The sequence below is a fragment of the Terrapene carolina genome, unplaced genomic scaffold, assembly GCF_002925995.2.
Source record: "Terrapene carolina triunguis isolate 2854851 unplaced genomic scaffold, T_m_triunguis-2.0 Scaffold84, whole genome shotgun sequence".
Classification (NCBI taxonomy): domain Eukaryota; kingdom Metazoa; phylum Chordata; order Testudines; family Emydidae; genus Terrapene; species Terrapene triunguis.
In genome coordinates, this window is record NW_020664435.1 from 12,624,967 (window position 1) to 12,647,654 (window position 22,688).

Genomic DNA, 22,688 nt, shown 5'->3' on the forward strand with positions numbered 1-22,688 from the left:
GAAAGCTTATGCCCAAATAAATCTGTTAGTCTTTAAGGTGCCACCAGACTCCTTGTTGTTTCTTCAGCAATGTTTTCATTTTGTTTAGAATACACTTTATCCTATTAAACAGAGCTCCATTTCTGCATGAACGCAGGTCAAATTTATTTGTTTCTCTATGTACAAATTCAGAGTGGGAAGTGTTTTGTAATTGAGGTGAATAAATTGTTGCTGCAAACTAGCTACAAGTTAATGCATAGTATTCAGGAGGACACAAGTGAGGCAAATTTGGTTTACAAGTACTGACACAATCTATAAGGTAAGAGAAATCATTGTAAGAATAATTAATATGCTACAAGAGATACTACAGTAATTTCAAATAACATTTTAATTTGAAAATGTTACATTACATGCAATATCTTACCAGAATCAGTGTGTCCAAATTGATTAATTTAAAATATCAAATTTCTTAAATTCCAGAATGAAAAGCACCCACTTAGCACTGTGCTGTCCTTGCTTTTTGTCTACATGACAGCTGGATCGATTTCTATGGATTAAAAATGGAAATCTTGGGAAATCCATTTTACAGGAATTTGGTAAGTGATATATTGGAGTTAAACCTGGAGTGTTACTACTATAAATTACATGTTTGCCAAGTTAAAAAGCTTTCACAAGTCTTCTGATCAGCATAACTAAGAGCACACCTACAGTGTCTTTCTAATCCTGCAGCATAACTTTGGTAACATGTAAAGTTCATAGAAACCTTCAATTTAATTTGAGCCACATTTTTATATCATTACATGTTGTTAAAAGCTACAAATGTAGTTCTTCTTTGTCTATTAACTGCTAGGTTTAAGGTTGTCAATATTCCCACTGATAACTATTTAAAAGGATACAGTTACTTTTCCCTAAATTACATAAAGCACAATAAAAACATAGCAAAGCTTTGACCTTATTCCTAGTAGATGTTTTGGAGAGATTCACTTTTATAAAATCATTTTTGAAAAGAAATGCACAGTAATTAAACTGGCTACAAATTTTTGCACATTGTGATCAAATTTGTATTCACTTTGAAAGAGATAATACAGAAAACCTAAATCTATGCATACAGAGAGAAATACTCAATAAATAGCAGATTTGTTTGCCTTAACTTTAAAATTATGAAAAATTAGCATAGACAATAAGTCATAAAGCAAATAATGGACGTAATTCTCCGCTGCCTTCTGCAGCAATCTGAATCTTTACAGAGTGGATGCAAAATGCTGCCAAATCAGAACTCTCCTATCTATTACAGCAGTGGTAGCATTTAACATTCACTTTGCAAAGGTGTAAATGGCTACAGAAGATATAAAGGAGGGGGGAAAACTTGGACCCTTTGCCTTTTACAGTGAAGTAACTGCAAAATGGCACTATTTTATTCAATACATCTGAGTCATACTTCTTTCCTAACAGAACCAACTTTTCTACTCTTGACATGCCTTCAGAGCCAAAACTGCTATTTAAGAAGGAGATGTATTGTAGCGTTAGTAGTTAATCAACAAAATTGTCAACCAAAGTCTAATTAAATTTTTTTATTACTGGTGATGAAAAGAGCTGAGCTTGGATTTTCAGAGGCCAGAATGAATTTGCTGCATATTTTAGAAAAATCACTTTTTGACTTGCAAACTGAGCAGATTTGACATGCAAGGCACTGACAGTAAATATGAAATTCTAAATTGCAAATTTTTAGATTCATTTTTCAGAATATAAACTGTTTAATTGGAAAATGTTATAAATATACACTTCAACTACATTCCCATTACTTCTGCTTAATATTTTGCATTTCTGTATTGCCTTCAATCAAAGTTAGAGTTTATAAACATTAATATAGTCTCACAACCCTGTGAATTGGTAATATCCTTATATTAGCCATGAAGGAAATTGAGGCAGAGAGAAATTAAGTAACTGCTCATGGTCACACAAGTCTCCATTACATGCAAACCTCCTTCTTAAGAACCACTATGTAGCAAGACATACTATATTTAAAGTGGTGAAATGCACATTAACTTTGGTTGCTGTCATAATAATGAAATCTTTTGTTGTGAATCATAAGTTAGAAGATAAACTGTTTGACCTGTAGTGAGCAATCTTGTGTATCTCACTATAATCAGAAGGGTCAGGAATCTTTGAACCCTAATACCATTCCCCACATACATACATCCATGAATGAGAAGAAAAATGCAGAAAATATAACTATCATGGTGGCTTATGATGTTATCAGAATCCCAAAATATGCATAACTTTACTGTGTTTTATAAAATTATTGAACAGCACAAAAAAAAGTGGTATTACTTGTATTGCTTCTTTCTACGTCCTTTTCCCACTCCCCTAAATGCACACGCGCACACAGAGAGACAGAGAGAGAGAGAATGTACTGCTGCCAATCAAACCAGCCTGATTGTAATTACTGCTTTCTAGAAGTTGCAGCCTACAGTGGATATAAGCCCAGAAGTTAGTAGGCAAATGTGAATGTTTCATAGGTTATCACTGCTGTTTATACTCAATCATCATATGCAGTATTATCCTTGGCAAAAGGAAAGGAGGCAGCTCTGTGTTTCGGTTTACAGGTTGATACAGATAAGTAAGTGAAACCTTTTCCTGGTTGTGCTGTAGACCTAAAATTGTATTAGCTTTTCCCCATTAGTTTTTTTAGAGTCCTCCAGTCATATTACACTGGTCAAGAAAGGTGCCTACAGGCTGATGGCAAGAAAGAAGTTTCTGAACAACTTTAGAAGTAGAACCAGTTCCAAGTTTGAAAACTTTCATCAAAACACGGATAAAAATGAGATTTTTGATGTCTGAGTTACTAGCACTTTTTGAAACACATTTCCAACAGATTGTAAAGAACAGCGACCACATCACTTGACTTTTTTCTAAATTTAGTTTTAAAATGTTGTATCACCAAAACGGTGATGATTTAGTGTTACAAAGGTAACTAATAATATATTGTCTTTAACTACTGGGCTAATTATTAGATTTCACACCCTACCCCACCCCAAAAATCTAAAAATGAAAAATGAGGTTAAAAACAAGTGATGCAAAATTATATGATGCAGATAATTTGGCTCATGGTACTGAATTATTCTACATATTAATGTATACTATCTTATTTCTGTATGGTGAACATAATGCCTCTGACATAATGCCTAGTCATTCTAGCTGGCTACATCAAAAGTGGTCCACCTTTCTGAACAAGTCTGTAAACAAAACAATCTGAATGCAAGAAATGTGGCTTCAAAGCACCTTGTTCCTTTGTAACCCTCCTGTTCACTCCCCCGTCAAACAGAGCCCACAATAACTTATTAAAGTATCACATACTGAAGTTCTGTACAGGATGTTCTTTATTAAAAGCCTCCCCCTGTTTATGAGAAAATCACAACTTATTGCATGTAGATGTATACAGAACCCCTTTTCTTTTTTTTTTTTTTACAAACACCAATATTACAAATAACTAATTATACAAACCATTTCTCCCTATTAGTTCATAAAATTGGGGGTTCTACTGCATTCCACATATCTCAATCTCTGAGAAGAAATGCTGCCCTCCGTGCATTTTCCATTATAACCTTTGCTTCTAGTTTATTTGGCCTTAATTCATGAATTGACTATTCTTCAAGATATCTCTGCCAACCACAATAAACAGCTTTCCAAATACTTATTTGTAGAAGTGCAAGTGTTCACACAAGCAGTTTACAGCTATGGGGAAACAGCCAGATAAACATGACAATGCTAGTCTAGTCCAATTTGTTAGTATCCTACAAAAGCAACTTGCTTGCTTTCCAATATAGTTAGTTTAAAAACAAAACAAATCTCTGTATCTGAAATAGAAAGGCATGAAACAGAAAGACTCGAGATGACAGAGACCTGTCATCTACTCCAGTGGTTCTCAATCAGGGGTCCAGGGCTCACTGAGTGGCCGTGAACAGGTTTCTGGGGGTCCTCCAAGCAGGGCCAGCATTAGACTCGCTGGGGCCCAGGGCAGAAAACCAAAGCCCCACCGCATGGGGCTGAAGCCCAGGGCCCTGAACCCCGCCGCCTGGGGCTGAAGCCAAAGCATGGAGCCCCAGGCAATTGCCCTGCTTGCTACCCCCTAACACCAGCCCTGGCTTTAAAAAACAGTTGTTGTGGCACAGCTGGGCCGTGGAGATTTTATATCATTGGGGGGGGGGGGCAGAAAGAAAAAGGTTGAGAACCCTGATCTACTTCATCCGTGGGTCAATATAAATCTGTTCCCTATTCTACAGCTACTAGTGTGTTGTTTTGTCTAGTCTAGTTGTGACACGTGAGGGACTATGAAAGTCAGCATTTAATACTTATCGAATACCAACTCTTTTTATTAGGTATAGAAAATAACTAGTAAATGCTGGCAAATTTTTCATTTTATAATGTTAAGAGCGTCCCACAGTACTTTACAGTGAAAAAGGAGCCGTGAGTGGAGATACAAGAATGGGCTGGTCTATGTGCTCCTAGAACCACTAAGGCAGTAGTTCTCAAACTGTGGGTCAGGACCCCAAAGTGGGTCGCAACCCCATTTTAGTGGGGTCATCAGGGCTGACTTAGACTTGCTGAGGCCAAAGCCCGAGCCCCACCACCTGCAGCCGAAGCCTGAGGCCTTCAGCCCTGCGTGGCGGAGCTTAGGTTATAGGCCCCTGCCTGGGGCTGAAGCCCCTGGGCTTCAGTTTTGGACCCCACCACTGGGCGGTGGGGCTTGGGCTTGGGCCCCCCAGCCTGAGAAATGGGGCTCAGGCTTCGCTCCCCCCTCCTGGGGTTGCATAGCAATTTTTGTTGTCAGAAGGGGGTCACGGTGCAATGAACTTTGAGAATCCCAGCAGTAAGGGTAGATATGGCTACAGTTCGCACTAAGCCTGGGTCTTTGGGACTCAGGCTTGTTCCCATGCCCAGACTTAAGCATCCACACTGCATTGTAAAGCTGGGTTTACAATTGCTGGACCTAGGGGTCTGTCATCCATACTGCACTAGACTGACCTGAGTCGGGCCTGCAGCTGTAGCTGCATCTGCATTGAAAATGACAGGCCTTGGCCCTGGCCCCTGAGTCAGAGTGGGACTCGGCCTCTGACCCTCCCCTCTAGCAGGGTGCTGGGACTTGGGTCCTGAGTGCTTCCTAACCCAAACCAGATTGATTTGTGTGTGAACAGAAAAGAGGCTTGGGCTCAAATCTGAGTCAAAGACCAGGCTTCGTGTGCAGTGCAGACATAGACTATGGGGCTGGCCATTGGCCTAGCCACTCTTGCTCACTAAGAGTACATCCACTGGGCAATAAAAAACCCACCGCACTGAGTCCCAGAGCCGGGGACAGCTGACGTGGCCTCGCAGCCGGAGCCCCATGAGCCTAACGCGAGCAGTGTCGTGCTCGGAGACCTTCCTCAGAGCTCCACAGGGCAATATTACAACCCTGGAGCCAGCCGCAGCACCTCATTTACTGCCGCGTGGGCATTCCCTCCCTGGGCCTACTCTGGCAGGAGTTGTTCACCTCACGCTGTTTCTCAGTGCGGCCCCTCAGCCCCAGGGCAACGGCAGATCGGCTCCTGCTCACGGCCTCGACCAGTGACTTAGTGCGGGTCGGCCTGGCCCCGTTCACACGGGAAACTCGGCTCCGCAGCGCGGAGCTGGGCGCTCAGGACTGGTCTGTCCCCGGCACTCACGCCAGCCCAGTCCCTCCTCCGCCTCCGGAGCAGCCCCTCAGCTCGAGCCCACCCCTGCTCCCCTCACGGCGTCGGCTGTTGCGCTGCACGCGGCTCCTCTCATTGGTAGGTTTCCGCAGAGCTCGAGCTGCCCACGGTCTCACGCACGCGCCTATGACCTTTAGTCCTTTACTCGCCCTCGCCCGCCGCTCCGCGTGCAGCAACAACAGGAGGGGAAGGACCCTTCCTACAGCCTCGCTCACAGCTAGCCGCAAGAATTTCCCTGCCTCTGATTGGCCAGCTCCGATACAGCAGCGATCCAATCGACAGCCTTTGCTTCAAGCCTCCGCCTCGTGCACGGCACGGAGCCTATCCGCCCCGGACAACCAATAGGCCCCGCCCACAGGTTCCTTTTATCGTCACACTGGGCGGGTGCAGTAAGTGTCAATCAGAGCGAAAGACTTTGCTGATTGGTTGGAAGTTACAGCACCTTTGTCCCGGGGCGGCCTTGCGCTGCTGGGCGCTTGCTGGCTGGTGGTAAATGCCGACTGCTTCTGAGCGAGCGGGATAACGGTAATGGCTCCCCCCGGCGCTGCGGAGGAAGAATATGTCAGCGGGGCTCAGCTAATCGCTGAGGCCCTAAAGACACAAGTAAGAGTGCTCAAGTCTGACCCTTGACAGTAACCGACTATAAGTCCTCTACGGGGACTCGGATGGGTCATGTCGCGTGGTCTAGTAGTTAGCGCTCCGCGTTGGCACCTTTGTGATGCGGATTCGAAACCAGCCCCCAGCTGTTCCCTCCCAAGCGGCTGGCACTGTGGGAGGGACGTGTGTGGTGCCATCACCTACCTCCCAGGCAGCAGAAAGTGGCAGGTGCTTGGGAAGACCCCTGTGTTCTAAGAGCTTGAACAGTGGCCAAGCTTAGCCCAGCTCCTGGGAGCCAGTTACATGCTGAGACCCTCGCCTTGGTGGCGTGAAGACATCCAGGGGCCCGCAGTGGAAGGTAGCCAAGGGAGTTAGTGTTGTTGGCATTACCGTGAAGCACTGTGTGCATGGGCAGTGCAGTCAGACAGTCCAGAGAGAGGAGCAGGCAAAGGGTGGGAGGAAAATAATTTTACCATTGCTAAAATCACGGTAAGGGAGGCATCATGATGATTGAGCAACTAGCCCTGGGGCTGCAACAGTCCAGTGCCTTGACCGAGTTGTTCAGGTAGGCATGTTTTGTGTGGCTTTGATCAGCTTAGTTCTCTTGCAGCTGGCAATACTGGCATCCCTCTGCTCAGTCTCATTTGGGCTTCCCAGTTCACAATACAATAGGGAAGTATCATGCCTTTGCTGCCATTAGCCCGATACTTTACCCAGGGATAAACTCATAACCAGCAAACTAGGGACATGCTCCTTTCCTGTAATCTATTTTAGCCTGAAAACCTCTCTTAATGTCTGTGTATATACACAGTTTAAAATAATCTGAGCTGGTTGTGTCATTGTCCAGAGGCTAATGTAACTTGGAAATGCTCTTTTCCTCTCATGCAGAGAGACCTTTACTGCCAGTTGTACAGCTTTCCTGAATTATCAGCCTGCCCACTCTCTGCCTCTTGGGCCGCATCTACAGTACAAAATGATGTTGACCTAACTTACATCAGCATACAGCCACCGCTGTGCACACTTGGCTCCTTGTGTCAGTGGCGCATGTTTTCACTAGGAACACTTGTATCAATTGTATTCTCAGTGTGGGGCATTGTGGGATGGCTCCCAAAAGCCAATAACAGTTGACATAAGCAACACAGGGTCCACACTAACTCTGCATTGACCTAATTACATCGGCCATGACTCTACGCTGCTGGAGGAGGTGGTGTTATTAAGTCATGCTAGCGAGGCATGTACATCGGCAGGAGCCACATTTAAGTGAAGATGCTTCCTCAGCTAGGTTGACGTAAGACAGCTTACGTCCGCATAACTCTGTAGTGTAGACCAGGTCTTGGTTTAAACTCCTACCTCTTCATCATACTTACTATTATTTTATAATACACCTCTACCCCAATATAAAGCTGTCCTCGGGAGCCAAAAAATCTTACCGTGTTATAGGTGAAACCGCGTTATATCGAACTTGCTTTGATCCGCCAGAGTGCGCAGCCCCACCCCACCCCCGGAGCACTGCTTTACCGAGTTACATCCAAATTCGTGTTATATCGGGTCGCGTTATATCGGGGTAGAGGTGTAGTTTTCAAACTTGCATGGCCTCTCCTGATTTGAAACAGCTCAAACTTGGGACAGTTTGTCTAAAAACCTTTAGTGACATTTGTACGATGGCACTCTTATTAAGTTAATTATTAAATAAATGATTACAGGATAGAGCATACGCCTAGTTCAGTGGTTCTTAACCTGGGGTGCCAGATTTTTTTAGAAGGTAAATCATTGAAAACACAAATTAAGCACAGGCACGTAAGTACAACTACTTTATTTCATCAAACCTATGTATTTATTAACATTATACATTTTTTAACGATTACTGTAATATACAAACAAAAAATATATCTAGGTTTAAAGAACTGACCTACTTCAACAATTTTTGGTAAGGGGTGCGAGAACATATTTTGAGAATCAAAGGCTGCAGTCAAGGTTAAGAACCACTGCTCTAGTTCATTGGTTATCAGTTTATCCCAGGTAAAGTATCCTGCTAACTGCAGCAAAGCCATCATACTTCCCTAACATACTGTCAACTGGGAAGCCCAAATAAGATGGAGCAGAGAGATGTCAGTATTGCCAGCAGCAAGAGATCAAAAATCATGAGTCAAACCCTCTGAAGAGATGAAAAAATAATGAGGTTATTTAAAAAAAAAAAAAAAAAAAAGGCTGTGGGGGATGAGGGGAGGGAGTGTTGGTCTTTTTGGTTTTTGAACAAGTAGTGTTATCGACTCGCCCAGATTCATTGAGTAAGGTAATTTTGGCTCGTCCTGAAGGAGCTCTCAACTACACATCTACCCATCCCCAGTCCAGCAATTAATTTTACCCCCACCCAGCCTTTGTCCCCCCATCATTTCAGCTGCCCTCATCCCCCATCAGTGCCTCATTCCATCAGTTCAGCCCCACTACCCGCACCCCATCTGTTCAGTCTTTATCAGTCCAGCACCCCCACCTCCTCCCTTCTCAGTTCACTTACAATTTTTAATGTTGATTTTGTTATGAATCCTTTGCTTGCTGTAGTTTGACTGTGACACAAGCGCTTGGCCTGGGCCCCTAGGTAAATGAATCTTTGTTGCCTTTTTGTTAAGGGCCTACTAAATGCATTTTCCCACTAAGGGGAGGGGAGAGACTTTGTCAACCAACCAGAACACACAACGTTTGGTTTCAGTTCTGTAGTAGGGAAATCTGTGCCTGACTACAAAATGATTTTAAATTTTAGACCAAACAAACATAACAACCAGGATAGAAGAACTTTCTTGTCTATTACCAAGGAAACAAATAACCAATTTGGTACAAGACCTGGAATCTCTTGAAACTGTTCTCCCACCCTAGACTATATGGATACACAAGTGTTGGATTGTATATTACTGTTTGCCTGGAGTGATGTTTTTCCCCCATACATTTTATTGTTATACTTTTATTCACAGTTGACCTCTGTATTTGTTAAGAACATGCTAGTAATCTTATATTTGAATCACTATTGAAATGCCAATTAAAATATACTTTGGTGGGGAAAAAAGTTAATTGTTTAAAAGGAAAATATTTATAATCGAAACCTTGTTTTTTGAGACCAACGTGTAAAGGATCTATTGTAATTACATGCTACCTGGGAACAAGCAATATGCATAAGTGATTCCTATCTTTTTCTTGAGATCTTGATGTGGTATTATTGCACTTCAACCTCTACTTTGCTTTTATGTGATTGTGCACTTTATTAGGATTTAAGATAGGCACATTACACAGAAGCAACTTTAGAGATCTGATCATTGTGCATCAATTTTGGAAATAATTCAGATTTTTTTAATTCTCGTTTCAGAACATTGAATATATGTTTGGTATTGTTGGTATTCCAGTGACTGAAATTGCAATTGCAGCCCAAGCAATTGGAATAAAATATATAGGAATGAGAAATGAACAAGCTGTAAGTAAATATCTTGTGGACTAGTCATCCTTCCTTTTTATTTTCATATTAGCTATCTGTTTTACAGTTGAATCTCTGTTTTACACATGCCTTTCATGGGCACCTGAAACACTCATAAAATCCATGGTTTTGGTGATCAAGAGCTAGCAATAGAGTACCCAAACTCAACAGGAGTGCAGTAGCACAGAAGCTTAGCTTCATGCTTTTGGAACTCAGGAGTTCTGCAGGACTGGAACCTGAGGCTCTGTACTTGTTGGAGTTCCCAAGTCCTGCAGCAGTTTTAATCAGTGCTAAGGTAGGGGTCATAAGTAAGGCTGTGATTTAGTCATGGAAGTCAAGGAATCCATGACTTCCAAAGACCTCTGTGACTTCAACCAGCGTTGGCTGTGAGCTGTAGGGTCCCTTGCCACCTGCTGAGGCAGGGAGCTATGGGGAACCCCCGCCGCCGTGGGTGGCAAGGGGGGACCCCCACAACTCAGAGCTACCAGCAGAGGGGGACCCTGGAGCTCCCAGCCCACCGGCAGATGCCCAGGCTCCCCATTTTGTCATGGATATTTTTAGTAAAAGTCAAGGACCGGTGTGACATTCTATACCTTGGGGGAGCATACTGTAACCCCCATAATCCTCATTTTCATATAATCGTGATCTTACCTTACAAGGCATGCTTTATATGGAGGGAGGGATAGCTCAGTGGTTTGAGCATTGGCCTGCTAAACCCAGGGTTGTGAGTTCAATCCTTGAGGGGGCCACTTCGGAATCTGGGGCAAAAATCAGTACTTGGTCCTGCTAGTGAAGGCAGGGGCCTGGACTTGATGACCTTTTGGGATCCCTTCCAGTTCTATGAGATACATATATTTTTTTTTTTATATAGAGATATACCTATCAGGGGAAAGGTGATGATCTGCTGAAAGTCATTTCTCTATCCATATATGTGTATCATTAATTCATATGAAGTTACAAGAATTGTGTTGTATGGTGGTCACTAAAACATGCTGTAAGTTGGGGAATCAGCCAGATATTAGCTCCCTAGAGGCAACAGCAAGGAAAGTAACCAACAACCGGGCGGGGTGTCAAACAATCCATCAACAGCCATTGTCCAGCAAGGGAGTTACAATTCAATGATTCACCTGCATGAGGCCACACCAGGGGAATTGCTCAACCTTGCTTGGAGAGACTCAGCAATGTCTCTCAGACATGCCTGGACTTGTGCTCCCCAAGCACATGGACTGAGGGTATAAAAGAAGACAGAGTTGACACATACTGGGCCCTTCTCCTGCCCCCCACCTTCGCTGCAAGCAACTAAGATGCCGAGAAGAAGACAAGACTCCAACAGAGGAGATTGGCCCAGGTTTAAGGAACAAACCTGTATATTAAGGACTGCAATATCCAGTGGGGTGAGGAAAAAATGCTTAATCTAGATGTTGCCCAGTAATAGGGTTGAGAGTTTAGACTGCGTGCTTATATTTTCTTTTCTTTTGGTAACCACTCTGACTTTCTGCCTATCACTTAAAATCTATCTTTGTAGTTAATAAATCTGTTTGTTTATTCTACCTGAAGCAGTGCGTTTGGTCTGCAGTGTGTCAGAGATTTCCCTTGGGATAACAAGCCTGGTACATACCAATTTCTTTGTTAAATTGATGAATTCATATAAGCTTGCAGCGTCCAGCGGGCATGACTGGACACTGCAAGACGGAGGTTCCTAGGGTTGTGTCTGGGACCGGAGATATTGGCTAGTGTCATTCGGTTGCACAATCCAAGGAGCAATTTACATGCCAGCGGCTGTGCGTGAACAGCCCAGGAGTGGGGGTTCTCACAGCAGAGCAGGGTAAGACTGGCTCCCAGAGTCAAGGATTGGAGTGACCTAGCAGATTACCAGTCCAGATAACATCAGAGGGGAACGTCACAACCAGTCATGGGCGTCCATGAATTTTTCGTTATTGCCTGTGCCCTGTTCATGACTTTTACTAAAAATATCTGTGACAAAATCTTAGCCTTAGTCATAAGTGACCTTTGTTTTACTGGTGAGTGTTTCTGGAGTTTGTGTTCCAGGGTCCCATCAATAGAAATTAAAAATGGAAAAGACTTATTAGGTTATTTGGTCCATCTCCCTGTATGTGCACAGTTGTTCTCTCTAATACGTTTTCTAGTGTTCTGTGCACTGTAGTTTTAAACATACCAGGTGATGATTTCAGCCACTTCCTTTGGGAGACCTTTCTGCAGTCTTACATATTTCACTGTCAGTTTATCCTCATGTTTAGCCTAAGTGTTCCTTTTCTTAATTTCATTCATTGTTCTTTGTTATCCCCACCCCGTTATCATTAATTCCTAATTCCTTCAAATGTTTGCAAAGTGTTATGTCCATGGTTTCAAATTTCCTTTTCTCTGAGGTCTTGCTATACCTTTCTGGTAGAGGTGGCGATAGATGAACATCTGATCCTGTGTTAAGTTAGGCCTTGTTTTCAATGTGATTAAGAAAAATGACTGTGTGGTGGGTCACATTTCTCTTTCCATTGGTAGCATATTTGTTCTGTCCCAGTGGCCTCCTGCACTAGCCACATGAATGGAGCACATCAAAACATTCCTATTTGAGGAGCATTTCTGTTTGCTTTTTGCAACTGTATAGCGTAAGCGTGAATGGGAGTCAGTTTAATGATTTTGCCCAGGTGCCATTTAGCCTTTAAAGATAAAATCTAAAAAAAAAAATTAGATTTGCCAATTAAATAAATATTAAATCCAACATGTGAATGGTATTTAATTAGAATAACTGCTTTTTATTAAGCTTAGAGAGTGATAACTTACTAATTTTAACACTGGGTTCTTCTCAGGTAAACTTGGACTGTATTTCTCAAAACAGGAAACTTAGTTATTCTTAGCCAATCAACAAGTGTATTAATTCATCAAGAACCACATGGATATATAATCAGTAGTTTTTTAGATCAAATTTAGATACACCAAATGTTCCAGTAATTTACTGAACACAAAATACACATGCAGTCTTGCAAGTGATTAACATAGACCAGCGTTGGGGCCCAGCAGCTATATCATAGAAGACGATAAATCACCAAGATTTCATATTACATTTACTTATAATCATCACTTATCAGTCCTTTAGTATCTCTTTAAAATTTATTGCAGTTTTAGTGATTCTCCAGGGAATGAGGATGCACCTTAATTTAAGGCACTTATGAATGTACTCCCTGCTATTTCTGGTATTTAATTTGAAAGGGACTAGTTGAATACATCAAAAGTAATGGACTAAAGTTATTGTTTGAGATGCGCTGAGGCCAATTTACTTTGATATATAAAGGAATAACAAGCATATAGTGCCACTTAGTTGAAATACAAAATATGGTTCCTTGAGGTCTCATTAGAAAGAGTACAGATTCAACAAGGTACCTTACTTACATACTAAAGAACATAAAGAGTCTCTGAAATGAAATCTCCCAACTTCTGCTCAACCCTAGTTACTCTTGGGATAGGGGAGAGCTGGTCACGTGCCTGGTCCAAGTGTTTGGTAGCTCTTTATGGGTTCAACACCTTCTTTGGTGGGTTCAGAAAACTCTGAAGTCCCATCCACTGACCTCAGTTTTATATCTGGTTTTCAGTGATTATTGAAGAGGGCTGACCCTCTTATTTCTATCAGACCCTTGTCATACGTGGGGGTTTTCTGTTTCTCTGCTGTTTCTGTAGATGGCATCAGTGTATAAGAAATTTCTTTGATCCTTTTCTTCTCGGAGGCTTTTTATGTTTTATTCATTTCAAGGATTCTCTATTAATCCAAACTATTAATTGGAATTAATTGTCCAATTTTCTCTTAAAACTAATTAAGTTGTTTGCCCCAGCAACTCCAATTGTGAGGCTGTTCCAAAACCTCACTTCTGTGATGGTTAGAAACCTTTTTCTAATTTCAAGCCTGAATTTATTTATGGTCAGTTTATACCCATTTGTTCTTGTGCCTTGTGTTTACCCCCTGATCTATTTATAGAGAGCAATCATCAGGACTGGATTAACCCATCACTGAGCCCTAGGCTAACAGACACTTCTCTACTCCTGGGGGATTCTGCACCAAAAAATTAAAAATTCTGCACACAGTATTTTAAAATTCTGTGTATTTTATTTATCAAAATAATGCAGTATAATCACTCTGGTTTCAATTATTTTGTTAATTTATTTAAACTACAATACAATGGATGGAGAATGAAAGTGGGGAGCATTGGAGGAAATCCCCAAATCCCCGTGCCTAATAGTAATGTAGATAGGTTTTACCCTTTATTTCTAGTTATTAGTCAACAAATATATGCAGCCATATGCTCAGTGTTACATCATAGGCAACTGAAGAGCAAGTGAGGACCGGGGAATCAAACTCACAATTTATATTGGCTACTGACCATCTCCAGAAAAGAATTAGCAAACAGTTCATGGAACACATGTTGATAGGAAATTTTTTCAGTCCAAAAAGTTAGACCAGTTATAATCACTAAAGCAATATAAGCATAACCATACTGTCCTTTACAGCACTCTGGCAATGTAAAGGAGCCTTAAAACTTTTACACCTGTTTTATACTCCTGGGGGAATTCACAAAGACAATGGGAACAATTCACTAAGCTGGCAGGCTGCTGCATTCTGCTCTGCCTGAGGGGACAGAGCCTGTCCCAAGCCTACCTCCTCAGAAATGCCCCGAAGCCCTGCCCCTCCACACTGAGCATGCTGCAATAGCGAGCGAGAGGGACAGAGTGTCTGTCTCTCTCACACGCACACGACCACCCAGCTCCTTTTTCCCCCGTTCCCCTTCCCCCCCAGTGATTTACATCTCCACTGGCTGCTCCGGGCCCCCAAATCTACCTGCCTACGCTGCCAGGAAGGGGCATGTGACCGCTTTTGCGGCTTCCCTTTGCTTCCCTGGCAGAAGTCATTTTTCTGCGGGGAAGCAAAGAAATCTGTGGGGGACATGAATTCTGCACACGCACAGTGACACAGAATTCCCCCAGGAATAACTTCTCTCAGCCTAGTGCGGAAGGGCAGCCCCGGTAATGGGGAAGGGGGTGTTGGAAAGCGACCCTACCCCACATTCACCTGCATCAGTGGCTCCCTACTCCGGGTGTTGCGACCTGCCACATGGGGTCACAATTTCACTCAAATTTAGCCCCGCTGCCTCTCCATCATTTTGGGGCATTTTTCACTTTTAAAAAATAGCTAAATTTCGAAATGAAAAGTCAAAATATTTTGTTTCAGCATGGTCGAAAAAAACATTTAAAAAAAAATCCATTTTTTTTTTTTTCAGCTGAAACCATTTGCTGAATTTGGCCCAAATTGTGAATAGTTTTGTTGCCCCAAAAATGTATTCTTCTGCAAATTTACTATTTGTTGCAAAAATTTTGTTCAGCTCTAATATTTAAGTTAATATATACGATGAGTGCAGTCACTGGTTTTTTGTTGTTGTGAAAGAGAAAGTGTCTTGGCCTATACTAAATTGTGTACAGCGTTCACCATAAAATCTTTAGAATTGCCATCACAATGATGTTCACAGTATTACCCTGTACTTAGTACAGGTAGCACTGGCAACGTTATCCACTTGAAAAAGCAAAACTATGAAGATTTTAAAGGTAATTACTGTATCTGAAGTAGTATTTTATGTGCTGTTTTATTTTGCTACTCATTTAGAAAATGACACCCGGCTTCTGAGGTACAAAGACCCTTGTTAATGGAACACCCACGCCAAATGTCTTCTGTAAACATTTGTACATTGACATGTTTTCAGCAGGAGGGGAAAAAATTCATGTCACATTAATACTCAAGAAATTGATGACAGTTCAGTTATGTTTTTCTCATCTCCTTGTAAAAGATTTATGAAATGTACAAATAGTAGAACATATTCTGCAATTCTTTTCTGTCAAGTTCCCCAGTCCCCATTGAGGAATAAAAGATGTAAATGCTTATTGCTGTTATAGTAGATCCCAGATGTTTACTGTATGACCAGTTAATCTGTGGCCAAAAAAGCAACTTAAAAAAATACAAAAGGAGTGCAGATTTATCATGGCATCAAAAAAGAGTCTGAGGGTAAAGGAGGGGCATTTTGACAATTTTCTGGGCTCATTGTCCCAGAGAGCACTGCTGTACACAAAAGACTGGGCCAAATTCATCAGAGTCTAAGTTGTGAAACCTACACCTTCTCTGGCCCTCTCTGGGTAATTTACACTCCCTTGGATTTGTATCTGCTTACCAACCTGTAATTTAAATCTCCTTACACATAATTTCTGAATTTGGCTCACTGAGTCTAGGATATCTAGTTGGTGTGACTTATACCCTCCTGTTAGTTGCCTTTCCTGTTTATGTCCCACTGCCAACCACTTAGCCTCTAAGACAGTAGAAGTTCAGTTGGGAAGACCTGTTTTCCAGCATTTTCAGCTGATTAAGCCTTTAGGCAAAAGTGATCATTTTAATGACCGAAGCACATTCAGTCTCCTATTTTAAAACCCATCTTACAGATTCTATTGATGCAATATCCTGGCGCAATAACAGGCAAGAACACGAAAAAAGGACATGAAAAAAGTAAATGTCATTAACCTACATGACATGAATGAGCATGAGGAAGAAGAGCCTGGAGGGAAAAGGAGGATGCTTGTTTTTGTGTTTCTGCAAAAGGTCGTGTGTGTGGTCACTCAGCCTTTGGCTACAGACCCCTAGCTAAAGGGTATTTGCAGACCCTTGGGAATGTCATGTTTAATAGTATATACAACACACCCTTACTCATGTCCCTTTGGAAGGGATGGCTATGGGATGTTACCTCCTTAGTGTAAGATCCATTAATCATAACAATTCATATGTTTAAGCTGCTATTTAATTTAAATTTTATGATTAAAAGTTTTGATATGTGGAAAGGCTGAAATGTGGATATGTGTAAATAAACTTGTGTTCTCTTCAATAGGCTTGCTATGCTGCCTCTGCTGTTGGGTACCTGACAGGAAAGTAAGCTAAATATTTATTTTATATAAACCACAGGAATTGTTTGAGCTAGAGCATTTTCTGTTCTATTTTTGGAAATGATGTATAAGTTAAAGCAAATGGAGTAAGCCCATAAAGATAAAGGGTGCCTCTTTGAAATGGCACAAGAGAAGTGCATAGCTATATCTATATTTACACAGATTGAGTGCATTTACCGTCTGTGTATCATTTTGAATTTAACTTTGCATCTATTAACTTCCTTAATCTAAAAATTGAGATTTAGCCACTAGTGAATTATCCATTGAGGAATGAAAGTGAGATTAGTTTACTGTTTCAGACAAATGAACTATATGCTCAAAAATGCACCATCTCTGTTAGCTGATTTAGTTACCTCAAATAAGACTATTTTCGTGTACAGAAACCCACCAACATTTTGTTTCTTTAAACTTGCATCTAAGTTAAAAATGGCCAAATGAATTTATTTTCAGTTTGGGAGAGGGGCACAATAATATAACTAGTATTTAGAACATGCATGGCACTTGACCCTGCTGTATTAATAAAAATTAAGTCAATGATTAAGCTCTATACTCAAAACTGTGTAAGGTTAGCACTTATGCAAGCTGCGTGTTATTGCATGGAGATGCTGTCGTGATAGTTGGAACATAAATCTAGAGTTACAGTTAGCGGTTCACTGCTGTATCAACTTTGGTGTCAATGTGACTCACAACGCAGGAACAGTGACATGCACAAATTAAGTGGTGAAGTTTCACTAGGAGAGAGACAGTATTGCCAGTCTTATTACTTTTTCTTCAGTTTTACTTTTTAACCTCCAAATACTAGTGCAACACCGTAAGCCCAAAACACTCATATAAAAATAGTCAAAACTAACGCTACCACTGTTTGTTGCAATATGGGAGATGTGCTATATCTTTCTCTTAGTATGGGAGATCTGCCACACCGTTGTCCATTTCAGAGTTAGAATATGACATGAAATATTGATAGTTTGATTTTTCTTCTCTGAATAAATGTTTAATAAAGAACCCAGTTTTCTGTTTTGCCATGTAAAGGGTCTGTAAACCTAGTGGAACTGGCCACTCTACCATTGCCATAAAAAATGTTCCAACATAGTATAATGCCAGCATAATGGCTCTGTGATGACTCTCCCCACCACAACCCCATAACCACTGTTGTAGGGGGCCGGGCCAGATTGCTACCATACTCTATTATGTGCTACAAGAATGGCCCCTTAAGGGCTGTTAACTTATAGCCAAACATAGTTAGAGGCTGCTCTTACTAATGTTGAGGATGGGCTGAGAATAGGGGAAGCACAAAGATGTCTTTATGCCACCTTCCCTTGATCCGCCCCTCCTCATTGAGCAGGATTCGGGTGGAATGGAAAATGTGGCCAAAGTGTTTAAGGGGACACTGTCAACTTGAAATCTAATCAATATCAAAAATGAATTAAAAGTAGTTTTCATGTGCTGTTGATGCTCCTGAATCCCTCTGTAATTTTTTTTATAATTGTTTCCTTATTTTAAAAAAAATATTTTTCTGTCCCCTGTTGTGTCAATCCCCTCCCCCCCCCACACACATGTATAAAGTTAGAGGAGTGATTATAAAAGGGAAAGAGTGAAACCAACCAGACATAGTACTGTAAAATGCAGAAAATAAACACACTCCTTTTTCCAGTTATAGTGTCTGTGTTACTTTTAACAACTGTAGGCTTAAAAAAAAAAATCAGACAAAATGATGTTTTTAGGTTGACACTGTCCCTTTAACTGTTCAGTATTAGTATTGTCTTCATGTAGCTTTATGCATGGAATTATTTTGTAAAGGGCCAATACTCTACACATCCTACCCTCCTCACTCTCTATTGAAGTCCTCTGGGTGCTGTATATTTTAATAAACAATTTAAAATACATTTAAAACTCCTAAAATCTTAAAAAAATAAATATAATTTAATCATGGACACCTGACAAAGAGATGGGGAGAGAAGGCAAAATGGAGAGGGAAAAGTCATAAATATAGGGCTAGCAGTGGTGAAGTTAAACAAAACATCTTCTAGAATACAAAATGTTTAGGATTTTAAAAGTGAAAAGAAATGAGACAGATTTCAGGGAGCGCAAATTCCTCACCCTATGATCCGCCACTTACATTTCCATGTTCTGTGATGGAGACTCTTAAAAAGAGGGTAGCTTGAACACACAAACTCTTCAGGCTGAGATTCAAGGGGATGTCTTGAATACTCCCTGGACCTACATCATTAAGACTTTTAAATATCAGCAGTGTCAAATCAATCCTTTAGAGACAGCCAATGCAGGAAACCCTGGGTGAGCACAGTATGAACATGGTAGCTCAAGCCAGGGAGTAAACCTCCCGCTGTCTTCCAAATAATAGGCTGCCAGTGATGGAGCAGATGTGGTTAAAGGCAGTTACAGTAATGGAGCTTTTTGACCACCAGGGCATAGGTTATGCGGTCCTGAGCTAACTACAAGTGCAGCCTGCACACGTTACAAAGCTGAAATAAACTACTTAGATTCCTAATCTGCATCTCTGCCTCCAAGCACATCCATCTGTATGATGCAATTTGACTGTCGCTCTCTAAACATTTAATATTCTTGAAGTTGAGCATTTTTCTAATTCTTGTTTGTACTGTACATGATGATCTGTATTTTTCACTTTCCTTCTGATCTATTTTGCCTCTAGACCAGGAATATGTCTTGTGGTTTCTGGTCCAGGTCTCATACATGCTCTGGGTGGGATGGCAAATGCGAACATGAATTGCTGGTAACGTACCTACATTTCTTCTTAAAAATTCTAAGTATTAGCACAATCATTGTCCAAACTGGTTTATTGCTCTTCATTGCAGATATTTCTACCTTTTTTGATACTTAATAAAAAGTTTCTGTCAAAGGAAATGAGAAGTGAATTCATTTTTCTTCGGTACAGGTGATCTAGTTTAATTTTTCTCATTTTCAGAGATAAAAATCATCCTGCCTTGCTACACTATATGTTCTGTAAAATCCAGTTATTTCCTGTGTAATGTACCCGGATACATGTAAAAATCAAGATGGTAACCAGTCTTCTGGTATTCTGTTATGGGTGCAGTGGGTAGAAGCAGCTCTGAATCAGAAAAGAAGCTTACAAATGCCTTTGGGTTAATGACTTCCTCCCTTCACAGGTCAACAAATTGGCCTATGTAATAACCAAATGTTTGGTTTTTGGTGCGTGTTGTTGAGCAGTTTAAATGTTGAATTAAATGAAGATGAAAGTGCAATAGCAATAGTGTTTACCCCCACAAGTCTTCACTTCAACATGGCAACTTTAATTGGCCTGTGAAAAAAATAAAGTTGCTGAATGGTTATGTGAAACATTTTTGGTAGAAGATCGCATAGCACTAGGTACATATGCATCAGACCATAAAGTTAATAAACAGCTGGCTGGCAAAGAGCAAATAGTGACAGCTTTAGAAGATTTCCGTATGTAGAAAGCAGTGTTTGTATACGCTGACAGAATCACTTGATGGAAAGAAAACTTTGTAGTTTATCGGATAGGGTCCAAACTACTTTTTACATAAGAATTGGCTGCAAATACTTGGTTATATATGAAACTACCTGACCAAAAGAAATCCTGGTGTGACTTTGCTTTTAAATAATTGATGAGTTTGGTCACTAGGAAGAAGCTTTCATAGCACTTTGGTTAATTTATAAGACATGTTTGGCTGATGTTTGCACTTTCCCCCGGAAAATCCAATTTGGCTGAAACTGGCTGTGCATGCCTGATTTAATCTTGCACAAATCTAAAGTCTTGGCAAAAGATGAGGAAGTGGATTATCCTCTAGCTTGACAGAAGATTTGATAGTCTAGTGAGAATCAGATCAATCTACACGCTAATTGTTTTTGTCCCCTACATATAGTAGGTGTCATGGAAATAGATGCATTCATTCAGTGGTGAAAAATCCACACCCCTGAGTGCCATAGCTATGCTGACATAACCCCTGATGTAGACATAGCTAGGTCAATGAAAGAATGCTACCGTCTCCTGAAGAGGTGGAGTTTTTAAAGAGATGGGAGAAAAAACCCTTCACTGTAGTCTGTGTTTACACTATGGGATTACAGCAGCATAGCGATGGCACTATATTGCCCATCGTGTAGACAGGGCCTGAATCTCTATCCCCTTTTTCAGCAGAGATACAGACCCTTAATTATTGTCCAAACTGCCCCCCCCCATTTATTTATTGTATTTATTTATTTAGTGTTAGTAACTCAGAAATAATAACATACCTTAAACCTCAGCCTAAGCTTTTCTCACTGAGCTTGGCTGTTCCTATGGTTTCTCTCCAGGGTCTCTTCTGTCCTAATTTCCTCCAACAAGAAGTGACTGTTCTACACCTTTAATGCTCTAGTTGGAATTAACTGGACCCATCTGCCAGCACAACTTGCCAGTATTTACCTTGCAAGGTTGTAACATCTGGGCATAGAGTCTGAGAGTGAAATCCTGGCTCCACTGAAATCCCATTGACTTCAGTGGGCCAGGATTTCACTCTGGGTATGTCTACTCTGCCAAAAAAAAACCAAAAACCCCAAAACACAGCAGCAAGTCTCGGACATGGGTCAACTGATTTGGGTTTGCACTAAGGGGCTAAAAATAGCAGTGTAGATGTTCTTGCTCAGGCTGGAGACCAGGCTTTGAGAACCACCCCCCTCGCTGAGTTTCAGAGCCTGGGCTCCAGCCAAAGCGGGAACGTCTACAGTGCTGTCTTTAGCCCTGTAGTGCGAGCCCGAATCAGTTGATCTAGGCTCTGAGACTCGCTGCTGTGGGGTGGTGGTTGTTGTTTCTTTGCAGATAGACGAACCTTCTGAGAGTCTGCTACCCTGTTACTAATTGTTATGTGAGCTCTATTAAAGTAGACACTTAAGAAGCTCTTGTGAATTATGCTTATAAGAGGGAAAACCTTTAATTCTTCCATTCAGAAAAAATAAAATCCATTATTAAAAATTATTTACAGTATTCCCTGCTTTTCTGTCAGCACAATTTTGAGTGCATGTAGTTTTATCATGGTGTCGCTGCCATGAAAGATTGTATTATTGCTCATGACAATTAGAAGATTAAACTACAGATAAGAGCAGCACTTCATAATGCTACGGTAACCTGTGGTTGCATCAGTGTTTCTTCAGCTTAGCTAAAGGTCTCATCCTACAGACACTTGCTGCTGAGCATAATACTCAGTAATGTGAATAGTTCCATGAACTTCAATATTCTCCCTACCTAACCTGCTCTTACTGCGGCTAGGCTGCTCACAATAGTAAGTACTACTCTTGGTAACGTTTATGGGATTATGCCCACAGTAATGTACAATGAATTTATGGGGGAGGGGGAAATGTTTGTCAGGACTGTGTCTGGTTTTGCAAGATCCCAAAGCAGTAGCAAATTTCTTCATGGCCTTAAAACACAAAATGAAGTGTAGGGGTGTTTTTTTTTTTTTTTTAAGTGTAGAGTATTTTTTAATCGTTAGAATGCAATATTGAGAGGCTTTTGTTAACATTTTTTAAAAGTCCTCTTCATAGATGAAATTTGGAAAAGCTAAATGGAAGTGGCATAGGAATTGTCATCCTGAAGTGGACCAATGATGTAACTAGACAGTTATCCTTTTTCTGATGCCAGCCTATATCTTATGCCTCAGAGGAAAGTAAAGTACCACCACCCAACAAAATAGAACATCTGGAAAGTGGCTGTTTTGTATTCTTCAGATCTGTTTTCCATGGGGATTTTTATTAGAGATGAGACCAAGCTACAGTGTTCCAATCTCAGCTTTCCAAAACTTTTGGATCAGAAGTTTTAATTTGGCTCACTGTAGAGAAGTGGCCTGCTTGTGAAATTAAGATTTAGATCCAAATACCCCCAGATTTCAGTGGTGTTCAGGATTGGAGTTATGCACTGGGGGCTCTCTAGTTTTGCCTTTTAAAGTACTCCTATTATG

General features: G+C 41.1%; 2 protein-coding genes across 5 annotated transcripts in view; one reads left to right on the forward strand and one right to left on the reverse strand.

Annotated features, from left to right (window-relative positions):
* BTD (biotinidase) overlaps nt 1-6,228 on the reverse strand; it is a 14,959-nt gene extending 8,731 nt beyond the window's left edge. Inside the window, exon 1 of one of the 4 annotated variants that reach the window (XM_024209581.1) lies at nt 6,151-6,228. The gene's annotated coding sequence lies outside the window, so the exon portion shown is untranslated. Of the gene's footprint in view, nt 1-5,308; nt 5,925-6,150 lie in introns of those variants that run through there. The other 3 variants (XM_024209580.2, XM_024209578.2, XM_024209582.3) reach the window with 3 other exon arrangements.
* The window catches only part of HACL1 (2-hydroxyacyl-CoA lyase 1), a 35,530-nt gene continuing 18,998 nt past the window's right edge, over nt 6,157-22,688 (forward strand). The window contains exons 1-4 of the mRNA XM_026649385.2: nt 6,157-6,311; nt 9,661-9,765; nt 16,692-16,732; nt 19,415-19,495. Of these exons, the coding sequence (XP_026505170.1) occupies nt 6,237-6,311; nt 9,661-9,765; nt 16,692-16,732; nt 19,415-19,495 (302 nt within the window). The 5' untranslated portion in view covers nt 6,157-6,236. The remainder of the gene's footprint in view (nt 6,312-9,660; nt 9,766-16,691; nt 16,733-19,414; nt 19,496-22,688) is intronic.